The 13,558-nt window shown below is 40.8% G+C and overlaps 1 protein-coding gene across 5 annotated transcripts in view; it reads left to right on the top strand.

Moving 5' to 3' along the window:
• The window catches only part of FNDC7 (fibronectin type III domain containing 7), a 42,131-nt gene that overhangs the window by 5,651 nt on the left and 22,922 nt on the right, over positions 1 to 13,558 (top strand). For all 5 annotated transcript variants that reach the window (XR_013448009.1, XR_013448008.1, XM_078072657.1 and 2 more), the window contains 2 exons: positions 8,689 to 8,940; positions 9,444 to 9,462. Coding sequence is in view for 3 of the 5 variants with exons in the window: in XM_078072657.1 (XP_077928783.1) it covers positions 8,866 to 8,940; positions 9,444 to 9,462 (94 nt within the window). In the remaining 2 variants the exon portion in view is untranslated. The remainder of the gene's footprint in view (positions 1 to 8,688; positions 8,941 to 9,443; positions 9,463 to 13,558) is intronic.

Here is a 13,558-nt window from a genome sequence, read left to right as displayed (position 1 = left end):
TTTCCTTAAGACGACCCGAGTTTCTCTTCCTTGGGACCCACAAGCCTGACTGGTTTCTTTAATCGTAACCATCAGAGATCCCTGATCAGTGAAGGTCTGTCTTCCTGGCATTTCCTTGACATTTAATTCTTATCTGTGCTCAGCACCAGTAAGAAAATATCATCTACTTGATTGGACCTGGCAAAGAAGTCAACAAAGAAGTTCTAAGTGCAATTGCTTTTCCTTGGCAGAAGTGGTCTGCCCAAGGGCAGAAGGGGGATGTATAGGTAGGAAGAAAAATGGAGTATGAATTAGGGCCACTGTAAATCTCACAGTGTCCAATTTTTTTCCAGGACGATCAGTCTTATTCCATGTTCCTTCTATGTCACTAAACAACTTTTTTATTTCCCCTATAATGGCTATTTCAAATCCTCACTAGATTCTAAAGTCCCTTACTCCACCTCCATACTAATTCTCCCTTCATATACAGAGACTATCAGGTAAAAAAATCCCTCAACTCACTGTCATCTCTCCCCCAAACTACAACATTAGCTGCGGTCATGTCTATCCTGTTTTTCTCCTCACCCCTCTTACTTTTTATCCTTCTTTAAGTGTTGTATATTCTGCCCTACACTTTTACTTCTACATTCGTGTGGACAAGACTGCCAACTGTCCAATATCCATTCTTCCCTTCTTCCATAGCAATAGAATGTTTTGACTGTGTATGCCTTTTTTTCTCTTTCAGCTTGACAGCCATGAGACCAACTCTTGCCCAATGGGATATCACTGGCAGCAGGAACCTTCCTTAAGAGCTTGCTGGCATAAAGTTCATCTCCCCTTCCCCACCCCCGCACCCTCACCTAACTGAATTCTGCTGCTTAAAACTTTGATATGATAACTGGAGCTTTATTTTGGACCTAGAAAAAGAGAGCTTCATCCTCACAATGGCAGACTACAAAATTGAAAGGAGCCTGGGTCTCTGCAGACTCCCATGAAATAGAATTGCCGTAGTAGCCCTGGATGCTCTACCTCCACATATCAGAAAGAAACTTCTGTTTAAGCCACTTTTTTTACATGTTTTTTTGTCACTCTCAGAAAAGCATAATCCTAACATTAGTTTTGATATCTGTAATTATACACCAAGGGACAAAGCCTAAAATATTTAACATTAGCTTAGTAAAGGAGGCTGGATGTCAGGAAGCATAGACAGAGGTATTGTGAGCTAGAAAGTTTATGCCCCTTGATATGCAGCAGCCGAACATTTTTCTATCTCTCATTACAGACATTTGTCTTTATCTTTTATTTTCAGCTCCTCTCCAGGCCTTCGGATTCTTGACTAATTTAATATTCCTGGCATTACCCTATTAGCACACTAAGAATGTTTAAACAGACTCGCTCTTGCAGCCACTTCCCCTCTAGTTGCCTTAGCTCCATACTCCTCAGGACCTAAACTCCAGCATTTACTGCTTTGCAGAACTCCGGTCCTGAAAGAATTACAGACAGCTGGCAAATTTAGAAATGCGAAGTTTTAAAGTAAATTTATGTTACAAAACAACTGCTTTATTTGCACTGTTTACCAGTGGAACTGCTCACCAGTAACACTCATCACCTATTTTGACAACAACAAGAAGTTGACGGTAGCCAGAACCCAGTTGGTAGCATAAAATCATTGTACCTCCAGACACTGCTTCTGTGGCTTCTCTGAACCTCCCAGCTCCTCTAAAATTCTTGTCATCCACTCTCCCACAGCTCATGTCATCCACAGACCTTGAGGGATACTCCCCTAGAATTTTAACACAGTCTAAAACGTGTCTCGATACCTCTTTCCTCACTCCTCCTGCCATGATTCTTAGTGATTCCAATATCCACTGAATAATCTTTCCAATACTCAGAACTCTCAACCTCCTGAGCTCCTGACCTCCAGTGACTTTTCTTCATCCACCCGACCTCAGCCGCCAATTCGGGTGGTTACATCCAAGAACTGGCCATTGTCAATAACTGAAACTTGACCACAGATCCCATTCTCTCATTGCCAACGCCCACATTTTCTGTTTGCTTTCCTCTAATACCCTTTCCACCACTTCTCTAACTCTGTTGGGCCCTCCAATGTGTTATCCCTGCCAGCCCTCCACCCTCCATTGCAGTCCCTTCAGCCTCCCTTCCTTGTCCACCAGCCTAGTTCCCCAGTCCGATATTACCCATCACTTCCTTGTAAGTACCTTGTTTCCCTTGCTGCAGCCTCTCTCCATCGTACTCGTCTAGCAATTTCCTAGTCCTACTTGAATCCAACCCACAGCCTTCTCTGTGCCTGTGGCTGAACATGACTGGAGAACACTTACAATCATGCTGACTGGCCTCTCTTAAACTCATGACAATAAGCCTCCGGGGCTCTGGGTGCCTGTGAACCTGAGCGTGAGTGCCTCTCTAACCTCACCCTCACCCAGCCCTGGTGGATGCCGAAGTGCGCCATTCCCCTCTCCCACTACATTCAGGCCACGGGCACTTCTCTTCCTTCGCCTCCCACTTCATTGGATGTGGAAGAGGGTGCGACTTTGAGCCAGGCAGCTTGGAGCCAAGGGCAAGTCTGAGAGACTCAGCTGGAGCCGTCCACAACCAACACTCCCCACAGCTTAGGGGATGAGTGCTGGCTTTGCTCTAGCCAAGCCCCCGTGCTCCTCAGGGCCTTTGCCCTTCCTCTTCCCTCTGCCTGGCAAACTCTTTCCCCAGGTTTCCAAGGGCTCTTCCTCACTTCCCTGAGGCCTCTGCTCAAGCACCTCATTGCTAGAGAAATCTTCCCTGACCACAGTAAATAAACTCTGTCCTTCAATATTCTTCCCTGTTGCTCTGTTTTTTCTTCATAACATTTAGCAACACCTGAAATAGTAAATATTTATTACTTTAGCTGCTTATCTTGGCCTTTTTCTACTAGAGTGTATGCTCCATGAGTGCAGGGCTTTGGTTTGCTTCTGTTTATGTACCCAGTGCCCAGAATAGATCTTGCTATACAGTAAGTACTCAATATATACTTGTTGAATGCACAAACAAAAATGCCTTGAATTCATAGTAGTTCACTCATAGAAAGCTGAGTGGTTTATTTATTTATTATTTTTAAAAATATTTTATTCATTTGAGAGAACATGAGTTGGGGGGAGGGGAAAAGGGAGAGGGAGAAGCAGATTCCCCACTGAGCAGGGATCCCAACAACGACACGGGCTCAATCCCAGACCCCTGAGATCATGACCTGAGCCAAAAGCAGACACTTAACTGACTGAGCCACCAGGCGCCCCTAGAGTGGTTTAGGGGAAGGATCTCAGAGTGTTGGAGTTAGACTGGTTTTTTAAAAAACTTTATTGAGATGTAATTGACATACATATATATTTGTGGTCTTATAAATATGTGTATAGACTTCTATATAAAAAAGCAGCACTTCGATCTCACCCGCACATACACACTTTTCTACATGTCTTTCTTAGGAGTAAAACATGTAAAATATCTTATATTTAGGTGCTTAGTTTTCACTTTTCCTAGTCACAGAAGTTTCTGCTTGTCTAACCCACTTCTTATAAATGATGTAAGGCGAAGTCCTCCCCTCGCCCACATTATTGAACTTGACCCTATTTTATTACACAAATGGGGAAATGGACTTTGTCTCTACATAGCTCAGTTCAGAATTCTGTTAGAAATATGCTAAATACCTCCATCCCTTGTTATAACCAAGAACTCATATTGTAGCTTACTTTTAAAAAATGTTAATTGGTGGGGGACACCTGGGTGGCTCAGTCGGTTAAGCTTCGACTCTTGATTTTGGCTCAGGTCATGATCTCAGAGTCATGGAATTGAGCCCCATGTTGGGCTCTGTGCTGGGCATGGAGCCTGCCTGGGATTCTCTCTCTCCCTCTCCCTCTGCAGCACCCCGCCCCCCCGCCATCCTCTCTCCCTCTCCAAAAAAAAATAAAATAAAATAATAGGAATTGCCATCTAGTTAGAGAAACACTTGGCTTCTAATTCTAATGGTACCTTTCTTTTAGAGCCTCCTGATAACTATTGTTTTCTTTTTTCTTAACTTGCTTCTTAGGAGTATTGAGCCTGCCTAGATCAGGAGTGCAGTCAAGAAATTTTCTTTCTGAAAAGCTCTCCCTCCTCTGTGTAGTCTCTCTTCTTAGTCCTTCTTAGTCCTTTTGGGAAAGATTTGTTTTTCTTTTTCAAACATTTCATTCTGAAGTAATTATAAATTTACAGGAGGTTGCAAAGAAATGTACAGAGAAATCCCATACACTTCCTCCAGTTTCTGTCAATAGGAATAACATCTTACACACGGATGGGACAGTAGCGAAGCCAAGCAACTGACACTGCTACAATCCATAGCTCTTATTCAGATGTCACCAGCTATGCGGGCACAGGAACACCCACATGCGTGTGAGCGGCTCTAGGCAATTTTATCACATTCATAGCCTTGCATAACCATCACCACAATTGATACGCTCAATTGGGGGCACCTAGGTCGCTCGGTTGGTTGAGTGCCCACTCTTGATTTTGGCTCAGGTCGTGGTCACATGGTCCTGGCATTGAGCCCCACGTCAGGCTTCCCACTCAGTGGGGAGTCTGCTTGTTTCCCTCTCCCTCTGCGCCCCCCCCACTCTCTGTCTCTCTCAAATAAATAAATAAATCTTAAAAAACAATGATGCTCAACTGTATAATCACCATGAGGCTCCCTTTATATCCAGACCCACCTCCTCCCCTTATCCCTAACTCCTGACAACTGCTAATCTGTTCCCTACCTCTATAATTATGTTATTTCACAAATGCTACATCAGTGGAATCATGAGGTATGTATTTTTTGAGACTGGCTCCTCATTCAGTGTAATTTTGTTGAGGTTCATCCAAGTTGCTGTGTGTATCAATAGTTTATTTGTTATTCCTTCTTATTGATGGATAGTATTCCACGTTTAACTATTCATGGGAAAAGGCTTTTTATGTTTCAATATGAAGCAATGCTCATGGTCTTAGTCATATTCAGGGAATACCTGTATCTTGGTAGCTACTTATGGTATGCATCAAATAAATACTACGGGACATATTTTTCCTAACTTATCCCTGAACATTGGAAACTTTTTCAACTATTAAGTTTTCACAGTGGCAAAACATGGGTTCGATTATGCCACAGCCAGATTCATTTAAGAAAAAAAACACAACAACTGAAAACTTTCAAAATTAAGATTCCCATTAACCTTAAACAGTTCCCTGGCCTCTTTAAGAAAGAAAAAGTTGGTATCTGTGAAATTAAGTTTACAAAAAGAGAAACAAAATTTCTGGTAACTCCAGGAGGACTTATACCTTCTGGAAAATTATGAGCTATCTTGTAATAAAAGCTTTCTGCTTGATATATAAGCTCATTTAAATAGGAATTAGAACAATCACACATTTATGGTAAGATGGGCCACATATAAAAAGATCCACTCCCAGATTAATAGAACTGGATGGTAGTTTTCGCAAAAACAAAAACAAAACACACAAAAAAGCTTTGCGTGGTCATGCATCATTGTTAGAAGGCTATCGTTTCATAAATAAAAAGGAATCATGCTGTATCCCCCTCATGAAATGCTCTTCCTTTACTCTCAAACAAAACAAACCCCAACTATCTCCTAGGCTCAGCTCCAGACCCTTCTCTACAATTCTTCCAAACACACAGCCCTCTGTTCTTTCTCCAACTCATGACCCCTGTGAGATGGCACTTCTCATGTACTGCTATGTAAATATTCTATTTGAGATTCTTATAATTGAGCATCCCACTGGGTTCCAAGTTTCTATCTGTTGTTTATTGCCACCTTGTTCTTAAGAGCAAAATAAACCTGGAAACCTCCTAAAGTCCTACAATGTGGTACTGGTTACATAAATTATAATTAGCACTAAAGAATGATAAATATAGGCATGTATTTAATGTTGTGGAAAGATGATCACAGAACATACTAATGTCTATTATTTTACTGTCATTGTCAAACACAGAAAACTAGCATTTTCTGTATATGTAACTATGACAATAACAACAAAGTATACATAAAGAAGGAGAGAGATTGGGGCGCCTGGGTGGCTCAGTCGTTAAGCGTCTGCCTTCGGCTCAGGTCATGATCCCAGGGTCCTGGGATCGAGTCCCACATCAGGCTCCCTGCTCGGCGGGAAGCCTGCTTCTCCCTCTCCCACTCCCCCTGCTTGTGTTCCCTCTCTCGCTGTGTCTCTCTCTGTCAAATAAATAAATAAAAAATCTTTAAAAAAAAAAAAAAAAGAAGGAGAGAGATTAAAAAATTAATAATCCAGGGTTATGTATTTTTCCCTTTCATTTTCTGTTTGTTTTTTTTTTCAAAATTTTAATGATAAACAGCAATAAAAACAGTAAAAAATTAATGCTACTATGAATACCTGTGTATAAGTTTTGGGGGTTTTTTTAATTTATTTTTTATTTAAATTCAATTAATTAACATTTAGTGTATTATTAGTTTCAGAGGTAGAGTTCAGTGATTCATCAGTCTTATATAACACCCAATGCTCATCACATCACATGCCCTCCTTAATGCCCATCACCCCCCATTACCCCATCCCCTGACCCCCTTCCCCTCCAGCAACCCTCAGTTTGTTTCCTATGATTAAGAGTCTCTTAATGGTTTGTCTCCCTCTCTGATTTCATCTTGTTTTATTTTTCCCTCCCTTCCCCTATGATCCTCTGTTTTGTTTCTTATATTCCACATATGAGTGAGATCGTATGGTAATTGTCTTTCTCTGTGTGTATACATTTTTGTATGCACATATGCTTTCACTTCTCTTGGGTACATACTTAGGGGTGAAATGAGTGGGTCATATACTAGGTGTATGTTGTACACACAAGTATGTCCAGGTATATATCTTATGTGAAGTGTTTGTTCAAATCTTTTGCTCATTTTTTTTTTTGAGTTGTTTGTTTTCTTATTAGGTTCTGAGAGTATATACATATATACATAGATATTTTTTAAAATTTTTAATTAAAAATTAAATATGTGATTTGCAAATATTTCCCCCCAATCTGTGGTTTGTCTTTCCATTCTCTTAATAGTACAGAACTTCGAGATTTTGATGAAGTCCAATTTATCAAATTTTTAAATGGATCATGCTTTTAGTGTGGTATCTAACAAATCTTTGCCTAATCTAAAGCAACAGAGATTTTTTTCTATTTTTTCTCTGGAAGTTTTATAGTTTTAGGTCATATTTAGGTCTATAATCCATTCTGAATTAATTTTTATATAGTGTAAGATATGGATCAAAACTCATGTTCTTTGCATGTGGTTATTTAATCATTTCAGTAAAGTTAGTTGAAAAGACTATCCTTTCTTGATTAGATTGCCTTTGTACCTTTGTTGAAAATCAATTGTCTATACATGTATGGGTCTATTTCTGGACTCTATGCTGTTCCATTGATCTATTTTGTCCCATTGATTTATCCATCTTGATGCCAATCCTTATAATTAATTAATCCTGTCTTAATTACTGTAGCTTTATAATAAGTTGAAGTCATGGGTGGTAAATCCACTCCCTTTTACCCTATTTTGGTTGGAAACAGAGGTCAGACTGATGAATTTTAATCCCAGCTCCACCACGTAATACTTGTGTGATTCCATACAAGCCAGTTAATAATGTTTATTACTCATTTACATACTTGCTTATTACTAGAATTAAATATTATAGTGTTTGGGTTAAATGCTTATAAAGAGCTTGAACTAGGATGACGGCTCTGGAAATAAAAAGTACTGGAACTACAGGGTGGAACGGGGGACAGACTCTGCTATCTTTCTCTGCACAGGGACATCCTCTTGCCCCTTCCATCTTTTTTTTTTTTTTTTTTAGATAAAATTAACATATAACATTGTGTAAGTCTGAGGTATACTCTGTGTTGGTTTGGTACATGTATTGCAATATGATTACTCCAACAGCATTAGTTAACACCTCTATCACATCATATACTCATCATTTTTTTGTGTGTTAAGAATGGTTAAGGTTTAGTTGCTTAGCAACTTTGAAGTTCATAATATAATATCATTGACTATAATCACTATGCTGTCCATTAGATCCCCAGGACTTATTTATCTACTCGTTGTAAGTTTATAACCTTAAACATCTCCCCAATCCCCTGCCTCTCAGGCCCCTGACCTTTCATCTTAGATATTGAAGCTTTGCAGCAAATTGCTCCGACAGCAGGACTGATCACTTTGTACTGCAACAACAACAGTGAGAATGACAAAATAAAGGTGGAAAAGAATTTTAAAAACTGGTCAGGACCTCCCAGTTTAGGGCGATCATTCCATTATATCAAAAGTTTTCTATGCAGCTTTGTAAAATTTTATTTCAAAACAAATTCTTTAAAAAAGAGAGCGGGATGCCTGGGTAGCTCAGTTCATTAAGCATCTACCTTGGGCTTAGGTCATGATCCAAGAGTCCTGGGATGGAGCCCCTTGTCAAACTCCTCAGGCTCAGCAGGGAGTCTGCTTGTTCTTCTCCCTCTGCCCTTCCCCCTGCTAGTGCTCTCTCTCTCTCTCTCTCAAATAAATAAATAAATAAAATCTTTAAAAAAAAAAGACTTAAAAAAAATAAAGAAGAGAGCATTCTACATATTACCTTGAAACCCAGGTTACAGTAGCTTTTTGGCCAGTTTGGTGTGGTTTTCTTCAACTCTTTTTTTTTTTTCAGTCTTGCAATACCTGTCCCTGCCAGTCTCCAAGGGCCCCCCAGTAACGGGTCAGCTCCACTCTAAAGGGGAGGAGCTACTTCCCAGGATCGCTGCCCAGCAACCCAGCAACCAACAGTGCTGCCCTCCTGGGGACCAAAGAGGACCTTGATCACTCTGTTGTGTGCCATGTGAGTGCTATGTCCAACAGGATGGCTGGTGGACCCAAGAAATGTTGGCCTTTGATTGGATTCAGTCTTATCTGTCTTAAAATGGTGAGTTCAACATTCCGACCTACTTGCAACTATTTAGGAAAAAAAAAAAAGACATTTATTACCTCTTTTTTTTTTTTGAGAGACTAGGGGGTGGGAGATCAAAAACAAAATAACCATACGAAGATTGTATATGTTTGCATGTTTGAAATTTAATGCAGTTTACTAGAGAAAGAAAACAAGATTATCATTATATTTTAAGAACAAAGATTTTTGAAAAATCTGTCAGCAGCTACTGACTTAGTTCAATAGGCAGATTCAGGGAGAAAAATGAAATAGTAATGTGATCTGCCTCCAGCCTCTAAATTCTATTTAGGATTCCTTTGTGGTAGATTTGAGTTTAGGAAATGATTTGTGCAAATAAATACTCTGTATGGATTCAAATATTGCTCACATTATGCATTAAAATGTTATGATAAATTTATTACTGCTCTGATTTACGTTTTATGTTTCCCCAAATGGTTGTTTTCTTCATGGTTCTAATTTTTGTAAACTTTCCTTTTCAGGTTGCTTCAGCAAAAACAGGTAAAATTTTTTGAAACACAAGCTTTCCCTCCCCATATTTGATGTTAATTTCCATTGCTAATTCTTGGGCTACCCTGAAATAGAAAAGCTATACCAGGAAAAATATTTAACATCTTCTGAGCACTCATACTGTGAATCTAACTGGTAAGACAATAAATACATGGATCAAACTTAGAAATCCTCATAATATATTCCTACTGAGTACTGAGATGGATAGAAAGTCATGTAGTCATGTATCTTCTCAAATACATTTAGCCATCAGTAGAATATTATGATGATTATCATTCTAGTCAAAGAAATAAAGTTTTAAGCATAAATAGTGAAGAGTCTAATTTATATAATTTTTCCTATTTGTCTTCTGAAGAATTAGAGGAGAAAACAGAAATGTTTTTGAGTACAGGTTCAAGATTCTCTACTTTAATAAGAAAGGATTTTACACTTGTAATAGTGCATCCTTAAAACACAGAAAAAGATAACTCAGAGCTAGAAAAAGGCTTTCCTTTAAAAAGATTTTATCATTTTTCCTAAATAAATGACTAAAGGCAAAGATAATATCTCTAGAGACCTTGCCTAGCTCCTCCATTCTAGAAATCTAAGTCCCCTGAAAGGAAATGTATATTCAATGAGATTTTGATTACCTGGAGGACCCATGTAATATTGATTATATCAACAATAAAGTCTCATGGCAATTCAACTAAAATGAGAACAATTTTTATTTATTATTTTGTCTATACCACAGGAAAGGAAGTGCAAATAAGGCAATTTAAAAATTGGGTGGTTTCTTTTAAGAATTTTTTTTTTTAATTTTAAAGTAATCTCTACACCTAATGTGGACCTTGAACTCACAACCACAAGATCAGGTGCCCCCCCCCACAAATTGGGTGTATTTAAAAAAATAAATAAATAAAATATTAAAATTTGGCATAGTTACGTATGACTGACCCATAAAATCCATGCATGTGCAATAAGTTTTCAAAAATCATCTCATGCTTTATTTTTATTTACTTACCTTATTCTTGAGAAACCTTCAGGAGTGACCATGAAGCAATGAAAAGGAGTGGTTGGCCTGATACAAAGTAACTTTTTTTTAGAAGTGGCCTTTAGGTGGACAAAATCTAGTTCTGCGTCTCTTAGAAGGTTCCAGGACACACAGGACACACTGAGCCCTCAGAACAGGTCCTTTTTTAGTCCCACACTCTCCACACCATTGGAGAGAAAGAACGGTCAGGCTGAGGTGGTGCTGTTAATTGATTCAACCCGGCTTTCCAATAAATGGGATGTGTTTTATTGACATTGTAAAGGAGGTTTCCTTCTGGGTGTGTGTATTATGGTTCTCTTCCAGCTCTGAAATAGGCTCTGTATCTGTGTTTGGCCACTGGGGCTGCGCAAGCTAATTTAGATCTCCGTGAGTTGGTAGAATGCACAGATGCTGAGAAGCAAAGGGTTTTACTTTTCACTGATCAGAGTGGTTGCTTGCAAATCTAGAGAATAAAGTTATCTCTTTCATCAAAGCAGTACGTGGGCCAAACACAGGACTCAGAAAGAAGGAAGCCTTGCTGCTAATTTCCTGAGCCTTACCCATCCCACTCGGGCTTCTCATCTCTTTAAGGGAAGCATAGTACAGAGGTGTTGATCTCTCACTGCCGTTGCTGGTCATATCCTGCCCTAGGATCACAGGCAATCTGTCTCTCCTGTGCTTACCCCAGACTCCCCCAGAATTTCACCTTCCCCGGCACTTGTCCATGGCTGTGCCATGTGGTCAGCTCTTCCAAACCCAAAACTTGCTCTTCCTGGTACACACACACACACACACACACATGCACACACACACACATGCACACACCAGCCCTTCCCACCTTTCAAAGTGCCCTTGCACACACTATCTTACTTAATCATTACAACAATCCTAAGACGTAGATATTTCACATTTTTTTTTGATATTTTACATTTCAAAGTAAATCCTAAGATGTAAATATTATTAATATTCTGCATGCTCAAGGGAGAAAACGGAGGCCAGAAGAGGTTAAATGACTTGTACACATTCCCATGCAAAAGTAAATGGCAGAGCCAGGGCTCCAACCGGGAGCTCCTGGATCCAAATCCTGTGCTGTTTCCACCTGTGTTTCATCCTGCCAACACCGGCTTCACGCATTACCCCTTCTGAGCAAAGGTGCCTCTCCCAGCTCACTTCAAGGGGCCAAGTTTTGTGGTGCCCTCAGGCCCCTTGGCGGGCCTTTGAGGAGATAGCCTATGTCATGCCAGCCTTTCAGATGCCTCTCGAACCACTCTGTGAATGCAGCCAGGCCTCACAGGAGAGAAGATAAACTGCGGGGACAAAGGAAAAAGGAGTTGCAAGACATCACAAAGTTAGTTAGAGAAAAGAAGGCAAATAACACAGGACAAGTAACTGGGAGCAGAAAAGGGATGAATGTGTGGGAGGGATGAAAGTGGGGGCCCTTGCTGGGGCTTTCTTTTTTTAATATATTTTTTTAAAGATTTATTTATTTACTTCAGAGAGAGAGAGAGAGAGAGAGAGAGAGAGTGAGGCCGGGAGGGGAAAAGGGAGAGGTCATTTTAAGCAGACTCCGCACAGAGGAAGGAGCTGGATGCGGGGTTCAATCCCACGACCCTGAGATCATGACCCGAGCTGAAACCAAGAGTCAGATGCTTAACTAACCGCGCCACTCACGCACCCCTTGCTGGGGCTTTCTATCCTGCAGTGGGGGCGAGAGGACATGGATGCTTCCTGCAGAGTCACCTTATGCTTTTCCCCAGTGTATATAACTCTCATAGTTTTCTTTTGATGGCAAAGGAGACAGTCCTGGGTGATGTTCAAGGAATGTCTGGCCAGTGCACAGTGGAGACTTTGTTCAATCTTGCAGCATGGTTATTTCTGAGTCGCTGCCAAAGCCAACTCTCTGGGCTATTGGTGCAGAAAGAGAAGGTTGTCTGTGTCATGCACACTGGGATTCGGCCAGTGGGGGTCTGCTGGGGGGAGGGAGTTGACACTGGTAAATCACACGTGTGGTCTGTATTTACTTTTTCTCCTCTTTGCCCTATAATTTAGTTTGGAATTTGGTATATAGGGGTTTTCCCCAACAAATGCAGTATCATTGAACAGAAAAGGCTGAGTTCCAAACTTAAAACCAGCTATTTTTATGTGACCTTTCCTTGCACTTGGACCTCTTATACCCAGGGCATTCTCTGTGTCTGTGGATTTTTGCAATATAGTAAATCTTGTCACCATGCTGTATCACCTACCCCTGCCCCGAAGTGTAGGAATGTATACACTCTTGACATAAGCATTCATATCCCTCAGACAGACCGTGGCCTGGCCCAAATGAGGGGCCACAGCGTCTCATTCTTATGCTGAGGCAGATGTTTTGATGAAGAAGGGGAGAATAAAGTTTATTTTTATTTTATGTGGAAGAATCTAAAAATGGTTCTACTCTGATAATATGGAAGTACAATGGAGCAATCCTAAAACAACTCAATTCTCCCTCTTCTTCCATTTAGTTTTTTTTTTTAAGATTTTATTTATTTATTTGACAGAGAGAGAGCAAGAGAGGGAACACAAGCAGGGGGAGTGGGAGAGGGAGAAGCAGGCTTCCCGCCGAGCAGGGAGCCAATGCAGGACTCGATCCCAGGACCCCGGGACCACGACCCAAGCTGAAGGCAGATGCTTAACCATCTGAGCCACCCAGGCGCCCCCCTTCTTCCATTTAGTTTAAAAACCCTGTGGGAAATGTGCAAGTGCATGGGATGGAGACATAGCCACAGCGGGGGTGGGACCCTGGCCATCAGGAGGAGGCAGTGCAGCATGGGTGAGGGCAGGGAGGGGACACTAGCTGTGGCAGGGCAGGCCTGGGAATTCAAGAGTGCCAAGCCAGAGGAGAAGCCTCTAGAATAAAGCCCCTCGGTGACTCTCTCCTTTCTCTCAGAGTTCCTTCCCACAATCACATCCCACTCTTTTTTTTTTTAAGTAGGCTCCGCGCCCAATGTAGGGCTCCGAACTCACAACCCCGAGATCAAGGCTTGTGTGCTCCACCAACTGAGCCAGGCAGGGGCCCCACCCTTTTAGCCCCACTCTGATTTA

Source organism: Halichoerus grypus, chromosome 5 (genome assembly GCF_964656455.1).
Source record: "Halichoerus grypus chromosome 5, mHalGry1.hap1.1, whole genome shotgun sequence".
In the NCBI taxonomy this organism is placed as follows: Eukaryota; Metazoa; Chordata; class Mammalia; order Carnivora; family Phocidae; genus Halichoerus; species Halichoerus grypus.
This window is presented reverse-complemented; position numbering and strand designations above follow the sequence as displayed.